Genomic DNA, 21621 nt, shown 5'->3' on the forward strand with positions numbered 1-21621 from the left:
AATGTGCACGCAAAAGAAACGTCATCTGAATTAACCTAAAAGTCTTTAGCTGTTCATGGCCATCTTTATGTAGGGATTGTCTGTGGTAAGGATTAATCTGTATGTGTGTCATAGGTCAGACCCACACATGAACTAAACACAACACAGTTGTGTTAATTTATCTATCTGTCTATCTATCTATTTATATATATATATATATATATATATATATATAATCACAATGATTACTGCATTAATTTCCATATTTACATATATATTTTATGTAAATATGAAAATTCTGCATCATGAAAATGAATCTGTCACCATGCATGAGACCACAAGGCTACCAGTTTCTGGCCCTGTTCATTTTGGTCTCCACATCATGTTTTTACACTGTATTTCACTCTTACCCTGGTATGCTGTGGTGTCTGCAATCTAGTACAAAGTCATAAGTAACAGATCCTATAAGTTGGGTTCAACCTTGTTTTTACAGCACATCCCACAAATTCTCAATTGGACTTAGATCTGAAGAATTTGAAGGCCAAATTAGACCTACGGCTGATGCATATGTACCCATTTTAGGAGTTTTTGGCAATCTTTTATTTTTTTGGATCCAGCATGAACTTTTACAGCAATCTGAGCTTCAATTTATGCATATTAAAATAGATAATCCGTTCAAAGTCATTTGAGACTGGTCTCACAAGAAAACCCATTGTCTGCTTTGTCTTTCTAATTTGTCATCCATATATGGTCCATTTTATGGTTAGCAATTTACAATTGATTACTGAAAGTTTGACCGACATCTGAACCCTTTTATATTACAGTGGACCTGTCATGGTTTCTGGTTTGAAAGTGAATTGAAGTGAAAGTGAAGTGATTGTCATTGTGAAACACTGCAGCACAGCACACAGTGACACAACAAAATGTGTCCTCTGCTTTTAACAATCACACTTGGTGAGCAGTTGGCAGCCATGACAGGCACCCAGGGAGCAGTGTGTGGGCTTTGCTCAGTGGCATCTTGGCGGAATGGGATTCGAACCATCTGATTACGTTTCCTTAACCACTAGGCCACCACTGCATGCGCACACACCTCTAGAACCAGCAGCTATTGCTCCTAAACAATCCATAACCCATAAAAAACCTCATTGTCATTGCTGGCTTCCAATGTACATCAACTTGTACATGACAAAATAAAGACAGACTTGTGTGACTTCCATACAATGATGTGCAGCATGTTGTTCTTTTATGTGGTCAGGACAGAGACCAGCTCAGACTGAAACGAGATATTGAATACATTTAAAACATATAATCTGATCTGAATAGTATATCAGAATTTAATCCGTAGGTTTCCAGTGTGCAGTGTGGATATAGCCCCAATGGTTTCAGAACTAAGAAGTATTGTTTATATGTGCCTGCTTTCATGGGTTTGTGTTGAGGATGACATGAACCCTTCCCCATGTGAGACATGGCTATGGTAGACAAGACATCTGGAGCAGGTGCTTCACACAGAACTTTCTCATGAAAAACCAAGGTGGCTAATGAGAGCATGAGAGGTAACACACAAACACTGCTGCATGCAGACAGACATGAACACCCTGACACAGGTGTACACACACACACACACACACACACACACACACACACACAAAGCCCACCACATGAAAAACCTCTGCAAGATACATCTCATTTCCTCTGTACACACTCTCTGCAAAGAAGTGTCCCATCAATTGCATTAGAATGTTGAAGCAAAATAATCAGAATCAAATATCTGCCATTCATAACAGCTTTAAAGACACAGGACCACCTGCTCCACAAATAAGTTTATTAAGCAAAGCTAAATGCACACAATAACATTTTTGTGCAAGTGTAACATGACAACATATATAAACCATTGTAATGTTAACGCCATCAGATCGTTTCGTATATTTAAACATTAAGTGAATGTGGGATAGAGCAGTGTCCTATGTCCAGCAAAGAGCAAATTAAATATTAATATGTCAGGCCTCATTGAGAGCATTGACAGAAAACCACAGTGCATGTGTTGTCATGTGCTAGCTAATGAGGCCATGAATGACATCTGACTACAAAGCACCAAGTACAGTTTAATTAATATTATGTAATGTTTATGGCTTAGTCATTAAAATGTCTTACCTGGTAGGTACAGGACAGCCTTTTATGAAAAGAACCAACATGTGAGCATGTTTATGCTGTGGCATCCCCTATGCCTTCTAGATAAAAGCACTATTTAGATGCCGGGACAATCCCCCGCAGGGCCTTCCCGCCTCTTCCTGTTATTGGAGGAAGCTGATGTAGGTCCCCACAAACTGGCTCCAACCCCTAAATCTTAACCACTCAGGGACTCCAACATCCCCTCAGTCCTCTGCTTTTTGTCATTGGATCACTAGAAAGGGATAGCAAATGGGGCTGGGGGAGTCACTTCTGGTTCTCAACTGCTCTTCTCTCCTCACCAATGGCTGGGTAAACAGATTCAGCTATTAAACTCGGCTGATCTAGTTTTACATCAAAGCCTACAAATGCATTCCTGAGGTCCTCCACCATGTTTGCACCAGCCCAGCCAGCAAACAAGACTGCAAAGGACTGCAGAAACAGTCTTTGATTCACCCTCTGCCTTCCATCCAGCATATTTTATATATATTTTACTGTTTATTGTATTGTTCTTTCACATTGCTTGATAGACACCAACAGCCGGAACCAAATTCCTTGTCTGTGCACACAATATATTACATTACCCATAACCAAAACGGGACGATCTTTCACATCCTGAAAAGCTGCTGCATGGATGCCTTCCACCAATCAAATCCTAGCGTAACAGTATTTAATGTCACACAGCATTTCACACGCCCCGTGACATGTGACCTTGTGTGTTTTATAGGTATTTTATTCCGCTAAGAAAAACAAGCGTTATGATGCATTAATGGAGTTTATATTTAGAATTGATCTTGGGGAGGGGGATGCTAATGTAAAATTAGAAATATGTAACATGCAATACTGTTACAGTAATAATTTTACTGAGCAGACCCTATTTAGAGAGCACCTACATTCAGACTCATCTTCATCATCATCCCTTTCTCCTGGGTTCCTGCAGTAGAGGCTCCAGGGGAGGCCTTGGCTGCCGCCCACGCATCCAGTACAGTTCACCTCACGCAGGCTTCCTGTCAAGTAACCCAGTTACCCCCACCGTCCCAGTTCTGAGCTACTGTGCAGCGCTGCGGGTACTGTGGTCACAGATAGAGAGAGAGAGAGAAACATGCAAAATAGAAGGAGGGAGAGGGCCATGATCATGCAGCTTCCTCTCTGGTTTTTGAAGAGCAAGACAACGGCTGCAGAGCGGAAACCTCTTATGCACTCACAACATAATGTTAAACTCACAACAACATAAAAATCACATGAAAGAATAATAAATAAAAAAAAGGACAACCAACAGCAGTCGGCAGCTAAGAAGGACAATGCTGTGGTAAAGACGATTGCTTCTGAGTCTGAGGAACAGAGAGCATGCGAGAGATGTAGGGAAAACACGTTTCAGTTCCCACAGACCTCACTGGGTCTGTAAACACCGTAGGAACGAATTGACTGATGTGGGAAAGAAAAAAAAAATAGTGGCAGACAGGAAGGAAGAGATGATGGACAGAGTGCAAAAGGGGATGAGGGACAGAGGAGAGACAGAGAGGATGAGGGGCGGAGGGGTGTGGTGCCTAGGGACCATTAAACCAAAATAACAGCAGTGTGTATGTGTGTGCGTTTGAAGCCACTGCTTGCCAAAATGACATCATTTGCACTCCATAACACATATGCTGCTATTGTTCGTGCCGTGCCAAGATACCTAAACCCATTCTTTCCTCCGCTCGGCCTCGGCTAGAGGGGGTGGGGAAGCCGGTGTCAGGGCCGGCTTTGATCATTTCCCCCCCCCTCTTGTTCATTTGTGAGAACACCACGTACCACAAATGGGCTCTAAATGATTTATTATTCTTTTATATATTGTACCTGACCGCTTTCCTTTCCCCCATAAATACATTTTAATATGATTTGCACGACTAAGGCGCTGTTGAATGGATTTTTTTTTCTTCTGCCAGGTCTGGACAATGTTACAATTACCACCTCCATTCACATTAAATAAAAAATAATGTGCATTAAAGCGTCTTCTTATCTAATTTATATGATGCATATTTTATGTTTGAATTAATAAATATGCACATCACATATATGTATACATAAAGGCATACATGGTAAACCTAAGGTAAACCTTTTTTTTTTTTTTTTTTAACCGTCCATGAACCCATCCCCCCTTTCTCACAGATCAGAATTCATTAGTAATCAAAGGAGGCGCTGTACAACTCCAGATCTTAATTACCCACTCATTTGCATTTTTGCATATTAATGACTGCAGAGTTTGCCGCAGTGCCTGAAGTCGACGAGCCATCGTTCTCCCAGTGTGTCTGGGGGCAGAGCACCAGCAATGCTCCCTGCCAAGTCACACCGGGCTTCCTGTACTTCAGTGATGTAAACGTCACATTAGGAGGATTTCATTTCGATGCGATACTGTAATTACGCTTGCATTTACAACTAATTAGATAAGACACCCGGGGTTACACATGCAAATGCTTTTTCAAACATGCATTTTCTTAAATCCTGACACTGCTTTTAAAACATATTAATACAGCATTTTTACCTAAAGGTCTGCATTTTTTTCTATAAAAAAATGGATTGTGCTATTGATCAGAAGGCACATATAAATAAGGATTTCCAGAATGTTTTGGAAGCTTCATATTAACAGCTAACAAAATGCACATTTGTGCTATATGGTAGTCAAACATGTTAAAACAGATGTAAGGGCAAGCCTGGCAGTCCTTAATAGACTTTTGCAACATTTATCCTTTCCATGTGATGGAAAACATAGGGATGATGCCAGTTTCCTGTCTATTGAAAGCATTGCAGTACCAATGGGCCTGTTTGAGAAAGGCGGCTTCATTGCCACCTGCTGGTGAACACAAGGCTCTGCAGCTAAGTAATTTGCCTAAGATGTCACTGATCCACACTTGCATTAAAGTAAATGCAAACATCTTAAACATCTGTTTAAGCTTATTTTTAAGCAGACAATATGACACAAAGTTTACAGATATGATACCTCATTTTATGAGTATGCAGAAAGGGGTTCTTTGTATGATGGTGGGGCAGTGGTGGCCTAGTGGTTAAGGAAGCGGCCCCGTAATCAGAAGGTTGCCGGTTCGAATCCCGATCTGCCAAGGTACCAGTGCCACTGAGCAAAGCACCGTCATGGCTGCCCACTGCTCACTCAGGGTGATGGGTTAAATGCAGAGGACAAATTTCACTGTGTGCACTGTGTGCTGTGCATCACGTGTGACAATCACTTCCACTTTAAAAAGATCTCAAGGGTCACAAAGCCCAGTTGTCGTCACCTTACATACCATATTTTATTGACAATGATTTAAAAAGACAAAAAAGGCAGTTATTATACAAACCGTCTCCATTTGAGAATTTCACAAGAAAACAACCAAATAAAAGCAGCAAAACGCCCCACCAGCCACCCCAAAAACCAACCCACTAGACAATTTATATTATAATGTGCGAGTGCATGTATGCATCCATGCCATGTTGCACACACATACATATATTCTGATCATGATATATTAAACCTCCACCCATAATTTATGCATCTCTGCAGAAGAGACAAGAACTGTGAAAAACACTAAAAAGCCAGTTATAAAGCATTCATAAACATGACATAACACCACATTGCATCTGATTAAAGTACCAAAACAGCACTAGCAAGTGGAATGAGTCAAAGCAAAATTGTTGTGAGCCATGATACTGAGTGGCACTGTTGTCATGTTTACGTTCATATCTAGGCTTTTGTGTGAGACAAAAAGACCCACCTGCATTTATAAAATATATATCAGACATGAAAGTGCTGATGTAGCATCAGTATTTCCTATTCAAAACTAATATTCTCAAGAAGCAGAAAGGCAGCACTGACGGGCCCTAGATTATCCTTATTCACCAAACAGCTATTGTACATGTAGTGAATATAAATTCTACATGCTTCAAAATATGCACATTTCAAATATGCATTAAATCTTACGTATCTGGATATGTGTACACAACAGAGGCATTCTAGCCTCTGCATATGTGCAGACATACACACACACAGGAAAACTATAAGTCAGTTCTGCCAGTCTGAAAATATACTGATGTGGATATTATAAAATAACGACAACGTGAGAACAAAAAAAAAGGTAAAAGACAAACCTCTGGATGTGCAACCACCAGATGTTTCTATTCAATGAGCAGAAATATATCTTTATAGATAATATATACAATTCCCATCTGTTACATTTCTGAGTTTTCACCCATTCTACTGACTGTAATGTGGTGACTGCTGTTTTGGTCTCTATCCTCTTGTGCATCTGCAAGTAAGGCCACAGTAAGGGACCCCCAAGTTCTATTACAGAAACTCCCACTGAGATTAGAGAAAATAGTCGTGAACTTTTATCCTAGCTCATATGACAATATTTTACTAATGTTTACAGGACACTGTCTTCCAATCCTCTCAATCCAATCAAACAAATGTTAAATATAATGAGTGACTTTTGACCACTGACTAAAAAGCCACAATAAAATAGGCAAAAGCAGAAAGCTGGAAAGACAAGTGGTTGAACGCTGAGGAACAAATGAGTTGTGGATATGTCTATAATTATATGTCCCAAGTGCAAACAGGACAGGTTTGCAAGTATAATGTGTGAATGAGACAATAAAAGAGGCCCTTATTGTCTGTGTGTGTGTGTTTTGGGAGGGGGTGAACGGTGTATAACTCAGTCAGCTATGCGTGTTGGTGTACTGGGTTGTTTCAGGCCCATGGTTTTGCATAGCCATCCAGCAAAGTCAACCTCTTCCACCTCAGAGCGCTTGATAAATGTGTGATTCTGAAAACACACCACACAACAGTCTCAATAAATGGAAGTCAAATCATGAGTCAATAAGATAACATATATATATACTGAGATTTTAAGATTTGCATTGCATTTCACCCTGGAATTTTCAGTATGATTAGAATTGTTCCAAAAAAAGTGGCTAAATACTATACATATGCTCTCATAACTTATGCAGTGAATCACTTATTTTAATTTCAATACAGCTGAAACAATGCTTTTAGACTGAGAGTTTCCAATTTAAAGGTCACGTGTTTACGCAGTTTTGGTTGGGAATAACAGTTAAATCTGTTATTCAAAGCCAAGAGTGAGGACTCTAGCAAATTAATACACTTAGACACTCAAGATCAATTCAAGATAATATGATCTTACCATCAACATTTTCAGGTCTGCTCGGTCCGCAGGGTTCTTGATGAGGCTAGAAAAATATAACTTTTTTTAGGCAAGTAATAAACTGAATAAACTGTATAGAATTAACATTGAATGATTGTTGAAACATTTTCAACTAATCTAAGTTATCATGACCATATGTTCAATTTCTGTGCATATTGGGAAAAAAACAAAAAAAAAACATAAAAAAATCAACTGTAATTTACATGACCTAAAAAAGGAGTTGCTGGAATATGACAGCAATGCATGCAGTACCAGACATGTGGTTGTGTTAAACGTTGTAAAATGTAGAAAAATGTTTCTCGTGCAGTCTTACGGGAACTATGTACATTGTTATACATGTGTCAATTAGTTTTTCATAACTCTATATGTTTATTTCATATTCCAAACATATTCAATACCTGGAAAATTCTATTTTCAAATAAGCAAGAACCCTGTCAATGTATTAAATAAATGTATAAATTGGATATATATATATATATATATATATACACACACACACACACACACACACACACACACACACACACACACACACACACAAAAAAAAAACAGGTTTGTTATGATACTGATGCCTCACCTAGTAGAGGATGCAACTTACCATTTATTCACAAAGTCCTGGAAATCTGTTGTAAAGACCCCCTGTGGAAGTTTCGGAGGAGGCTAAAGAATATTAAAAAATACTTTTTTTACAAACTGAACATATGTGAAAGTAATTTTAGATAATCATTTATGTTTAAATGATGAAAAAGTTAACAAATTCTCACTTCATTTACAATGTAGTCCAGCAGCTCAAATATGGCCATAGCTGGACCATGCCCTGTACACAGCAAAAAAAAAAAAAAACATATCTTTGATTTAAAAAAATCTAAAGGTTTCTCTCATTTCTTTTGTTCGATAACCCAGTAACCTTCAAATTAATAGATTATTTTGATAGTTTATGCATTGATTCAGAAAAACATTAAACATAATAGATCTATTAAAAAACTATTAAAACTGCTGTCTTTCCTCTTATTATATTGTTATTCATCTACATAACGGTTTCCCCCCCCTCCGTGCCATGGAATCAGAGAACAAGACAGGAAAACTTGCTCACCGCTAACAGGCCTGCCAGGCGGCCTGGGTCTAGGGGAGGTGCTCAGGCTCTCCCCATCAGCTCCACCCACTGGCCTGCCAAAGATGGCTTCTAACTCCTTGGCATCAGGTGGGGGGATGGGATAGCGGCCAATAGCCAGCTCTACCAGGGACAGACCCATGCTCCACACATCTGACTGTACCGAATAGTGGGTGCCCTGCAATCTCTCCGGCTTGTAAAGGTGTACACACAATGCATATGCATAAAGTAAAAGCTTTTAAAGTAAAGCAAAAGGCTACACAGTACCTGCTGCAAAACAATTCAAAACAGATCAGCATATACTAACTTCAGTAAGAAGTTCTGAAAGAGTCTCTGAGCGTACACATGACCATATAAGTTGAAGTCTTTACACACCGACATGTATGAGCGTGTTCCCACAAAGGAGTTGGCCATGGAATCTATGAGCTGCCCGCTCACGCCAAAGTCACACAGCTTGATCTCCCCCCGTGAGTTCACCAGGATGTTTGACGGCTTCACGTCTGGGATGAAAAATAAGACAGATGACAAGCTACAGAAAAAAACAAAAATTGTGAAGCGAATTTGGTGTAAAAGATTGAGCATGATGAAAATATGTTTGTATTGATTCATAACTCTTTAAGAAACACACAGAAAAGTTGTTTCCACTTTACTACTGGTGTTTCCATCCACATTTTGGCAATTAGCAGGGAATCGGTGCTCTAACACACACTGTTCAGCACAACTCGGTAGTTTTCTGTAGCTATGACGACATAACAACTAGTAAAAGATAATAGCGAAAAAGAAGCAGTCACACCTCTGTGCATGATCTGATGCTTCTCCCGCAGGTAGGCCAATCCTCTTAAGACCTGTGAGAACACAGACAAAATGATGTAAATTTGCATTTATTGTACATTCCAGCACTGCAAAATCTCCCACTGGCATGACCAATGTAAGGACACTGATACTTACTGCTATGCTAACTTTACCCAGAATTTCCTCTGGGATTCTTCTAGCCTCTTTCAGTACCTGATCCAAAGAACCTCCATCCTACAGGGACACAAGAGCACAAACCAAATTAAACCACACAAAATGTATCTCTTCCATTTTTCAGCCCAAGTAAAAGTAAAGTACATAAATATTTTCTCAGCATTACGAAACAGGGACATATTATTGCTCAACACACAAGTTTTCTGCCCTAACATGCAATTATTCAGGTGCATTAATAAATCATGTTAAAAACAAGAAGTATTGTATCAGTATCAAAGAAGTAGAGATAAATTTGATTTTTTCCTAGATATTGTGAATTTTTTTTAGAATGTTTACTGTTCAGCCATATAGTTAGCACATACCTTAGAAAGAGCAAAACAAATATAACAACTGATTTTTTTTTTCCTTCAGTAGTAATATCATTAATTCACAATTTAGGACTTTCTCTACCCAGTGCCACACCCTCACCATATGCTCCATACAGATGCTGATCTCGCCATCGCTGTAGAAGGCTCCATAAAAGCCCACAATATAAGGGGAGTTGCACTCATGCAGAACTTGCAATTCACGGATGATCTGGTTCCTTATGGCTGGCTTAATCTCTAGATGGATTAGCTAGTGAGGCAATGCAAAAAAGATTGAAAAAATATTAATAATAATATTTGAAATATGGTTCTCAACAGCAAAAGCAGGCAAATGAGCTGACTGGAAAAAGTTGACCAGCCTTACATATAGTTTTCTTTTTTAATAGTATTCCTGCTAAACTCTCCTAAAGTTCCACAAAAATTAAGAAGGACAATGTGTGGTGCAGCTTCAGACCTTCGGAACAAACATGCGACATTTATAATGGTCACATGTTGAAATGAATGCAAATTCTTTGTAAGAAATTACAAATCTTACTTTGAATTAATACAAACACTGTAAAAACAGTACTTGCTAACTAAAGGAGAAATAAAAGTAAATTGCTGCTCACCTTTCTGGCCATGACCAGTCCAGATGGCTTGTGGCAGACTTTGTTAACCACGCCACCATTACCGGCACCCAACTCACAGATGCGGTGGAAGTCCTCGTCTTTGAGCTCACCCACCTTTTCTCTCTGGGTCAGGAAAGCCTCCAACCTTTTTTTCTGCTGCTCATCCAGGTCCAGCTCCTCCAGCTTCTTCTGCAGAGCCTCAAGATTAGTCCTGCCCATTCAATTTGAAGGAGGGACATTGTGAGGGAAGAAACAAACTGGGTGGAGGAGACCTTGGCCCTGGTTTGAAATGACTTACTCTGAAGAAATGTCTCTTGGCGTGGAGGCAGGCTGTCCTTCTCCACCAATTTTCAGAGGTCCCGGTCGTTTTTTGGGGGCCATGGCAAATTTCTGACAGTATTCCAAGTGAAAAAGCTTTACTGATAACAGAAAAATAAATAAATAAATAAATAAAGTTGAGATGTTTATGTGCAAGACCTTAAAGAAAGACCTCGCAAATGAAGACGGAAATAACGTTAGCAGGGTGGTCCTGTTCGAGAGCCGACTCGCCGCCTTGAGGAGACAGCAAAAATGTTCCTGTTGAAGGGTGTGTTCCTAGGCTTAAACAATACGAGCGAATTAAACCCAGGTACTGGAGACCAGGTTGGAGCTAGTCGATTTAATAGCTGATAAGCTAACTGAGGAGATCGCCTCAAGTGCAAGGGCTTCCCCTTCCTCAAGCAACACACCCACAACTGGACTTGAGAATCTCTCAACCTCGCCTGTCTCCGATCAAGCCATTAGACACTAGCTCGCCCACCAGGCAAGAGCCAACAAGACATTACTTGCTAATCGTCGGTTAGCATCGAAAGAAACCCATACCGTTTGCTGGCTAGCGGCTTTGCTAGCTGTGGCGCCGTAAATCTTGCATAGGGCGCTTCTCCGGAAAGGGGAAACGTCCGAAGATGCTCAGCCCGCTACAGAGAAGAACCGCGGCGTGTGCATGGAACGTCCCGGGCTGCGGTGGAGGGGGTGCGGCAGGTTCGGTGCTCCCGGACGCAAGCAGCTAGCAGGGCTGGATAGGAGCGCACAGGCGGAAGTGACGCATTTCGGCCGTTAGTTGGGCTGAAGTTGACGTTTTAGCTACAACAGGTCGCTAAATGGTTATCTGAAGTAAATTTAGATAACATAACCATTTATGTTTAAATTATGCAAACGTAAACAAATGAGCGTCCATTCTCACCTCATTTACAATGTAGTCCAGCAGCTCAAATATTGCCATAGCGGGACCATGCCCTGTACACAGCAAAAAAATAAAAAATCTTACAGAATCTTTAGCTAAATGTTTCTCATATTTCTTTTGATCGACAACACAAATACATTTAAATTAATAGCTTGTTTTGATATGCAATGATTCAAAAGAGAAATTAAACATAATTGCACATAATAGATCTTGTCTATTACACATATTTTAATCTACAACAGTTCAAACTACTTTCTTTCCTCTTCTTATATTGTTATTAATCTAGATTTATAATGCCATGGAATCAGAGAACAAGACAGGAAAATTTGCACTCTGTGAAAACACATCAATTGATTATAGTTCTTTCCCGTCACCTCCTGTTTCCTCAAAGTAGTATGTGATTCCAAATTACAAAACAACATCTCACCCTAAGATACAGTAATGTTATAAAAAAAGTAGGCTAAATCAGTTTTGCACATAGAGGTATGCATTAGGGATTTGCTTTGTGAGGCATACTGGCCAATGATGTTGTGTCTGTGGCTGAAAGTAAAAAAAAAACAAACAAATTGTCAGTTCGATCTAGAAATTCAATTACTTGTTCCAGGCATACTTCAGATTGTGGTAACTAAACGTTACACCAAACCCGGCAGTGATTAGACCTGGTTGAATATGTCTCCCACACATGAGAAAGTCTGAAATATCTGTGTCCAGAAAGTGGGCAGCGTCAAGCAGGACCGTGAACATGTTTGGGCCCTGATGACATGTTAGGCAGTTGGGGTCAGTGTATTTACAGGTACCAGCCAGCCAATCGCTGGGAAAGTGTAGGTGGTATGAAAGTATAAAATGTGTTTGACAGTGTCTAAGTCAGAGAGAGGAGGTATCTCGGCTGGCCTCCTAGATCTGGTCCTAGATTGGACGTTAAGATGGCATGCTGTGGGATGTACACGGCACGATCTGACCCTGACAAGTACTGCTTTTTAAAAGCCCAGCTTTCTTTGCTCATGCTAAGAGCGCTAGACTAAGAGGGAAAGGAAATGTGCAGAGAGATGAGTGGGTTTAAAACACAATTGCCATAAGATAGCTTCTGTTTCACCTCCTCAGTTACCATTTTTGCATTTCTCTTGTGATACCTGAAAACAGTGGCTGAAAATCAAATGAATATTTTATCAATTTATTTACATTTAATAAAACTCATTTAAAGTGATACACAGCAAAGACAGCACACGCTGCACACAACAAAATGTGTCCCCTGCTTTTAACCCATCACCCTTGGTGAGCAGTGGGCAGCCATGAAAGGCGAGGACGGTGCTTTGCTCAGTGGCACCTTGTCGGAACCGGCAACCTTCAGATTATGTGTCTGCTTTCTTACCCGCTTGGCCACCACTGCTTTAACAAAAAATAACATAAGGCTGTCATTCAGCTTTACGTTTTAAACATTTTCAAACTTTAATCTATGAAGAATTAACAAATGATACAAGTTCAAGAACATTGGAAATTAATGACAAATAATGCATGACACGACAATGCATTTTCTGTACACAATGAACAATATGTAGAAAGAGAAGAGGCCAAATTAATCAAAGGAGATGTGTTAGCACAGACTGGTTTCAGTCATTTATTTAGTCTCAAGTAACACAGTACAAAATATATAAAAAATTTAAAATCACACTAAATATAAAACAGTACAAAAAATCAATAAAAGTAATATATAATTTACAGTTAGGAACCTAATTAAAGACATACACAATATTCAGATTAAAAACAAGACAACAACAACAAAAAAAAGGGCAAAGAGCGCAATGAACAGTAATGTGTGAAGTGTATGGAATGTGTGATATTCCACCATAATACTACTGCTGATGTAGAGCTGTAATAACAGTGAGATACACTGTGATTGTGAGGTCAAGCACTGGTGAAGGAAGAAACTGGCCCTTCTGCTGCGCAGATTCACCGTATGTGTCAATGGTGCTTTCAATTTCACAAAAGTGTAATAAAGTAGGTATTTATCTTAATAATCACACTGTTCCCAGGAGTGGCAGATCCAGGAGGAATGGCCATGTTTCCCCATCACATGATGCCCGCCTGGCCTGGAGTGATGGATCACTGGAGGGGCCAGTAGAGAGAGCAGTGGCATCAGTTTACTATCTGGTAAAACTACATCACTTTTTAACGTGGTGAAAACTCTTTTTCTACATGACATGAGCTGGCATGGAGTGATGGATCACTGGAGGGGCCAGTAGAGAGAACAGTGGCATCAGTTTATCAGCATGCCCCCTGTTTTATTATCACTTTTTTACATGGTGAAAACTCTCTTTTTCTACGTGACATGAGCTGGCCTGGAGTGATGGATCACTGGAGGGGCCAGTAGAGAGAGCAGTGGCATCAGTTTATCATCATGCCCCCTGTTTTATTATCACTTTTTTACATGGTGAAACTCTTTTTCTACATGACATGAGCTGGCCTGGAGTGATGGATCACTGGAGGGGCCAGTAGAGAGAGCAGTGGCATCAGTTTACTATCTGGTAAAACTACATCACTTTTTAACGTGGTGAAAACTCGCTTTTTCTACGTGTCATGAGCTGGCATGGAGTGATGGATCACTGGAGGGGCCAGTAGAGAGAGCAGTGGCATCAGATTACTATCTGGTAAAACTACATCACTTTTTTACATGGTGAAAACTCTCTTTTCAGTGAACCTTCATTTACGTAAACAAATCAAATCGTAAACGGAGTTCAATATATAAAAAAAAACTTGGCATTGTGTTTATGGGGAATTAGGCAGGAAAAAACAGAAATGGAACCCGTGTCCTGAAAGCGCTTCGTGGCGCCGGGCTGCCATCCGTAATCCGTAATCCAGCGCTGGGAAGGGGAGCTTTGGGTGCTTTTCTGCCTCCGCGGCGGAGGTAAAACCTCACGCAGATCGCGAGTTTTTAACACCGGGGACGGTCGTCTCTCGGCGCGGCTTCTGGCAGCTTCCAGCACTTCCAGACCAACGTGGTGTGGATGGATGTGTTCCGCATGTTGGACGCAGCGAAGCTCTGGACTGAACCAGCACCGAGGATCGGAACGGGTCTGCTTTTTGGATCTTAAAACGATGGTGGGACCTGCGAAGAATCGTTTAGGCCAGTATGGATTTTGCGTGGATTTTGGAGTCTAAATACAATTTAAATCTGGTCGTGAACTCTGGAAGCCATGCTACCAATCAAGGAGTTTCACATGTAAGTTACAAGTCAACTTTCATTTTACATTTATATTCTACATTTACAGCATTTACCAGACGCCCTTATCCAGAGCGACTTACAATCAGTAGTTACAGGGACAGTCCCCCCCTGGAGCAACTTAGGGTTAAGTGTCTTGGTCAGGGACACAATGGTAGTAAGTGGGATTTGAACCTGGGTCTTCTGGTTCATAGACGAGTGTGTTACCCACTAGGCTACTACCATCCAAATTCCTTTCTGTTCCTTTTCTCTTTAACATAATTTGAACAGTCAAAGTGCAATATTGACACTGACATATTTTTTATAAATATATATATTTCCTCCAGACTCATACAGTCAGTTCATCATAGGGACATAAAATGGTGGGGAAATAAATAGTGACACTTTCAAGATGACCCACGCTGTGCGCATTACAAGCATGCTTCTTGATTGCTCTTAAAAGTTGCACACAGAGGTCATTTGACAGCACTCCCCACATTGCCCCCCTCCAGACAACTCATAAAGATAATGGATCACACACTCAGTGACCCCCAATGCGCTTTACTTCCTGCAGGGGTTAAACCGCCTCATGCACTATACCATAATGATATCACAGATTTCGCCCGGCTTCCCTGACCCGTCTTCCGCTTCTGTTCCGTCCCCAGCCGCCACATTTTCACCTGATATAATGGACAGAGCCGCTTTAGTGACGCAGCACATTTAAACCACGATGCACCTTAACATAATTACACAGAAGCAGAGTGAACTATAATTGTTTTACTGCAATTGCGCTGTTAAAGATCAAATTCATATCTTATTTCATGTTTGTCTAATTCGCGTGATGGGTTCAGCCTTCTGAAAGTAAAACAGAAATGTTGCCTACTAAAACCACGCACAAGAAAACAACTGGAAATCCGGTTTCTGTGCAATTTTATGAGGCATGATGTTAAAAATCCAAACATTGGATTTTGTAAAGAGTAAAATGAAATGTTTCCGATAGCTGTGTCATCGACAAACAAGAGTCATCACAGTTTGGTTTTAAACTTTGGTGATGTTTCTTACTTTTTGCTCCGAATACTCTAAAATGAAAGAAAAGGCACACCTTGTTGTCATCTAGATATTTTTGAGTTTTGGTTGATATTGATATTAAAGGTAAAATAAAGTGATATTTCTTCTAACCATCCACTTTTTGTTTGAGCGTAGTTATTTCTGACAACCAGATGTCAGACTTGATGTTTGATATAATAAAAAAGTTTTAAGGAGCCAGTAGAAATCTCACAGCCCCTACTCGTTCTGTCAATACATCACACATGCAAGTGGCTAATCCTGAAGATTATGACAATTGCATAGAACCGAATTGCAGGTTGTTGGTGCATAAAATTGACCTTCATAAATGTGAATTACAAAGCAGTGGTTTGCGAGAAGGCATAATGATGCACAAGAGCAGCAGATTGCATTTGCATGCAATATTTGTTATTGGAAGAAATCTCTGCCTCCAGTCCTCTTTGTCCTCTAAATCTGATTTTAAGGATTATTGAGTTGTTGGGTCATCATAGTAGTGATAGCGTTATTTTACTCTTATCCCAAACCAGTGTTTTAGGATGGTGTAAATAGGTCATGTCTGCTATGATTTGTGTTGCTGGAAGTGTCAACGGGAAAAACTATGATAGTTTCTTTGCACATACAGATTGACGCACAAAATTCAGTACAGACTCATTTTAAACAAACAATAGCTTCATGTGTTTTTATTAATAACCTATTACTATTTTCTTATGAACTATTTATTAAAAATACATTTTTTATGAAGTTTTGTCATTGTGAAACCCTGCAACACTCGATGACACACCAAAATGTTTCCTCTGCTATCAACCATCGCCCTTGGTGAGCAGTGGGTGCCCAGGGAGCAGTGTGTGGGCACGGCGCTTTGCTCAGTGGCACCTTGGCGGTTCGGGACTTGAACCGGCAACCTTCTGATTATGGCTCTGCTTCCTTACCCGCTAGGCCAACCACTGCCCCATACAAATGCAACTATGCAACATTGTGAATTTCACATAATGACACAATATTTTTCTAAATAGCTTTGGTTGAAAAGTAAACCAATCTATAAATATTTAAATAAATGACCAAGCTGGTGTAGATTCGACTGAATGTAGAGTTGAGGTGAGTTTGATTGTAGCCCATGGCAGTGTTTAAAATCTTTTCTCCTATCCGTGCACTGAAACGGGCGGGTTACATGCAGTCAAAGCCTCAGCTGAACAAATATCCTTCAGTCAACAGAAGACATCTCTAAGCAGCCCAACCAGACATGGAGCAATCTGCCGTGTCCCTGCATTAGGCCCTGAGTGAAAACAAACAGCAGAGTCTTTCGCATGTTAAGCATCAGTCATTTCCGGAGCTTTCTGTGCTGCTTCAGTCACGTGTTTGTGGCCTTTTTGAAATTGCTGCATACGACGTGTGCTAACGCTGAACTTTAATCACGTTTTGGCCATGTGTTGGTGTGTGTTAGTTAAGACGATTAACAGAATTTTGGGAAGCGTGACTCAGTCATTTTACTTGAGAGCAGTGGTCAGTGCCCTCACACACAAAGATTATATTACAGATTAGAGCTGTTCTTTAAATTAAATGCTATAAAACACTGCAAGTGATGAAAAGATTGTGATGTCACAATCATATTTGTGTTATGAAATATATTTGATATTTCCTATAAAGGGCACTCTTGGAATTGTGTTAAAGCCATATGAAAGAAATCAGTGTATATCAGAATACAGGAATATAAATTTAGGTGATTTATGTTATCATCTTGCTGATATTAATTTCTGCATGAACGTCTCCACATATGTGATAATAAATAAATAAATAATAATGTCCAACACCTTTTTAGCACCCTCTGTCAGAGTAATTAACAGAACAATCAGAGTAATTAACAGAACAAGTATGTAAAGTTGAGCTTGTGAACACTGCGTCATACAACACGCATCATCATGGCTTCTCCAATGCAGGTTCCTATGAAATGTTGAGGTTCAGGTTTATGATGAAATTCTGTTTGTTGAATGCAGTTGTAGACAGTACAAAATCCAGTGACAGCGATGTTGATCAGCAGAATCCAGAAGACTGTCATATATGTCAACATTCATACATACATACATATGTACATTCTATAACTTTGTCGCTTTGTGTGGGTGTATGGCTACTGCAGTCTGTATAAATATATTTTCATAATGTCAGGATCCGGTCCGAAATGGGGGTTACTCTGGTCTGGGATCCATGTTCCATGTTCACCATTGTCTACGTCTCGGATGTCTCCCCTGTCCTGTGATTCACCATTAAACCCCTGTTCCGTGATGTCAGGTGAAAGCACCCTTCATTCCACGTCTTCTCGTCACTCTTCGTCCTCCTCTCCGTTCACCCGCCGCGTCATGCCCGCATGGACGTGACACATAACAGCGCTATGTGTCATTATTACCATTATAGTTATTACTACTAATTCAGATACACATAGTTTTTTCATTAGCGAGGCCAGAACTCTCAGAATCTGGCTTTGTATATTTGGCGGACTCAAGAAGAGACCTGATTTGCTTGTATAAATAAAGGACAGTTTAGGACAGATCCTGCTTTGGGAGGCTGCCCCCCTCTGCACTTCTGTGAAGTATAATTACGATAATTATTTGTTGTGGGAAGCACATGACATCTGTCAGCAGTGACACTGCGCACTACAGTATTCAATTTCATCGAGCTGAAATACTCTCATCAAATTCCCCCTGGCTGGCCTTCCCCTTTCACCTTCTGTGTGTCAGCAGCAGCCAAATCTGGTCTGTATACACACACACACACACACACACACACACAGACTTGTAATATAAGCTGCTGTTAACTATTGCTACATTCTTGTTAAATTTAGGGCAATTGCATTTGCTTACTGCGCCACACAGCAGAATTTCTGAACAGGACTGTATGAACAATATGTTATCATGACAGATTAGCTGGCATAGGGGATTTTAGCTCAACTTAGTTTAATTAATAACACTATGGATCATTTCATGTATGTATTAATTCAGTAATTTTCATCTACCTCTCTGGTCTGACCTATGAGTGGCTGAGCCCTATTTTGGTGATCTAAGACGGTGTCTGCCATGCTGCTAGTGGCATGTTGCCCATGTTCTCGCCATGCACCCACGCCCTCAAAATATCAAATTATTTTGCATACCTAGGAGTGTTTTAAAAAAGAGATGTGGCTCGGCGTATTGCAAGTAAATGTCTAAAGTCAGTGGTGCTGACTTAATATTTGCATACCATGTTTTTTAAATGTGTGAGTGCACAACACTCATCATAACACAGCAGGGCCATTTGGCAGTGGAATGGATTCTGCTACCTTGGCCCGGAATGTGGATCCTTTTTTTGCTGTTGTTCATACATTTTATTGTATGATTGTGAAACGATCTATATACCAGACATGGTTAGAATGTGACAATTCATATTAGGGATGCACGATACCACTTTTTTGGAGAACGTGTACGAGTAGGAGAACTTGCATTTCAGTACTCGCCGATACCGAGTACTTAATAAAAACATGATTTAAATGTACAGGTAACAGCACTAGTCATATAATTTAAGTGACCGGTCACTCAATGCAATGTACTCGATAATGTCATGTGTTATTTTCACAGCACGTGGATTGGCTCACAATCCAACACATTTTCTTTCGTCTTGCAAAAGTTTCCTGCAGCGTGGGTTGTGTTGGTTTAGAAGCGTGGATAAACTCTTTGTATTCTAGGTGCTTGATTAAATTACTTCTGTTAAATTGAGCCTCCTCTGGATAATTTCACAGTTTGCAGTCCGCCTTTGTTTTGTCATCTTCATTCAATTTGAAATAGTTCCACACGGCTGTCATGTCTCGCCTAGACCTTCTCCCCACTCTAAGCTGGGGGCGGGGCCTGGGGCGGGACCTGGGGGCGGGCACTCGGCGCCTGTGGTTAACCCCGTACACTCCACTCATACATAGATTTCTCAGACCGTGGTATCGGTCCCCGGTATCAGGGGAATTTTAACGAGTACTGTAGAAAATATGGTATCAAAGCCAATACCAGAAACCGGTATCGGTGCATCCCTAATTCATATATAGTCCTGTATATTACTGCAACCAAACAACAAATATCTTTTTCAAAATTATACTTTCTTATCTTGTATCTTATATCTCATTAATCAGTGAGCATGTAATGAGGCTGAGATGTAGGCCTGCATAGAAATGGAAGTTCTAAAATTGACCAAAGGGAGTAATGCAAAGAAAACAAGAAATGTTCAATTAAAACCAAAAAAGTTTAAATGAGTAGTTAAATATGAAATATTCCATGAGATGTGTGCCGTTGTGTTTTGATAGTCAAAGTTGGGTTGTTGAATGTAGTTGTACACAGTACAAAATCTAGTGAAGTGTACTCTGCCGATGTTGATCAGCACAATCCAAAATTGTGCCATATATGTAAACACATATATACAGACGTTCATGGCTCAAAATCTGGAACTTTGTTTGTCTGGTTTGTCTAGTGTCAGTGTGTGTGTGTGTGTGTGTGTGTGTGGCTACTGTAGTCTGTATAAAACCACTATGCTTTGAATTAGATTTGCTTTGGCCATTTTTGTGTCATTATTAGTATTATTACATACTTTTTTCATTAACCAGGTCAGAACTATCAGAATGTGGCCTTGTATATAAATCAGAAGGGATCTGATTGTATAAATAAAGGACAGTTTAGGACAGATCCTGCTTTGGGAGTACATTTTAATGCAATAATTAAATGTGGTAGTAGCCTAGTGGGTAACACACTCGCCTATGAACCAGAAGACCCGGGTTCGAATCCCACTTACTACCATTGTGTCCCTGAGCAAGACACTTAACCCTAAATTGCTCCAGGGAGACTGTCCCTGTAATTACTGATTGTAAGTCGCTCTGGATAAGGGCGTCTGATAAATGCTGTAAATGTAAATGTAAATGGTTTAAATGTATGGTGACCATTGGGTAAACCTGGAATGTGGAACCACTGGCATTTTGTTGACTTTTATACTGCTACCATTTATTAATATCAGCTATATTTCTGGGCCTCTAATCTGTTTGTGTGTGTCTGAAACCATCAGTAATCAGTACCATTTGAAACAGGTAATATTTATGTTTTACAGAACCATTGGGGATCAGAGGAAACCTCTGAGAATATAAATATAGCCAATTCAATGTAAAGCACTCCTCATACATGAGTTTGCCTAGAGGTTTAATAGGTTCCACTGTAACCTTCTTCAAGATCCCACTGGATGTCACACTTTGACATAGAGTGTAGACCAAAGGCATACAATACAGGGAGTGCTAATTTTTACACATTAAAATAGAATATGGTATTGTATTGTAGTAGAAAGGTCTATTTTCAATAAAATCCCTTATTCTACAATGTTTCTGTTGTAGCACATTGACCACACTTGTTGTTTATTTTGTTTAAGCAACTGATTTGACTCACTAAAGCATATATTTCACATTAAAAACATAATACATTTAATAAACACTGATAAGTTGACTGATTGATCAAAATTGATTAATAAGTAATTTATGAGCTTTAGTGGTTGGTTTGGGTCAGTCTGAATCGTGTCAAGTTTGGTTTGCCTTAAATGGCAAAACTGGAAACTGCAGGTCACTACAAGCTGCTTGAGATTTTAATCTTCTGGCCAGGTCCGCTGGCTGTCCTAGTTTGACAGCGACGGTTGGATAAAGGACTTGGCACTGGTCTGTGCTAAAGAACATGTCTGCCTGGAAACTGGACTGTCTGTCTGTCCTCTCAACCT

General features: G+C 40.0%; 2 protein-coding genes across 7 annotated transcripts in view; one reads left to right on the forward strand and one right to left on the reverse strand.

The window, feature by feature from the left end:
- Nucleotides 1-5410: 5410 nt before the first annotated feature.
- Nucleotides 5411-11472, reverse strand: map2k2b (mitogen-activated protein kinase kinase 2b). 3 transcript variants are annotated; one of them, XM_028976496.1, is made up of 13 exons: nt 11249-11472; nt 10865-10939; nt 10686-10777; nt 10388-10598; nt 9883-10029; nt 9397-9474; nt 9242-9293; nt 8824-8948; nt 8431-8641; nt 8102-8154; nt 7936-7997; nt 7317-7362; nt 5411-6938 (listed from the first exon to the last, which is right to left on the reverse strand). In XM_028976496.1, exons 3-13 carry the CDS (start codon nt 10766-10768, stop codon nt 6828-6830), a joined length of 1179 nt encoding a protein of 392 aa, XP_028832329.1. In that variant the 5' UTR covers nt 10769-10777; nt 10865-10939; nt 11249-11472; the 3' UTR covers nt 5411-6827. The 3 variants fall into 3 exon arrangements, with proteins under 3 accessions (XP_028832329.1, XP_028832328.1, XP_028832326.1); XM_028976495.1 differs by lacking the exon at nt 10865-10939 and having other exon boundaries at nt 10686-10801; XM_028976493.1 differs by lacking the exon at nt 10865-10939 and having other exon boundaries at nt 10686-10806.
- A 3020-nt stretch (nt 11473-14492) lies between these two features.
- The window catches only part of LOC114789045 (sodium channel protein type 4 subunit alpha-like), a 46050-nt gene continuing 38921 nt past the window's right edge, over nt 14493-21621 (forward strand). For all 4 annotated transcript variants that reach the window (XM_028978099.1, XM_028978101.1, XM_028978100.1 and 1 more), the window contains exon 1: nt 14493-14826. The gene's annotated coding sequence lies outside the window, so the exon portion shown is untranslated. The remainder of the gene's footprint in view (nt 14827-21621) is intronic.

The sequence above is a fragment of the Denticeps clupeoides genome, chromosome 4 (assembly GCF_900700375.1).
Source record: "Denticeps clupeoides chromosome 4, fDenClu1.1, whole genome shotgun sequence".
Taxonomy (NCBI): domain Eukaryota; kingdom Metazoa; phylum Chordata; class Actinopteri; order Clupeiformes; family Denticipitidae; genus Denticeps; species Denticeps clupeoides.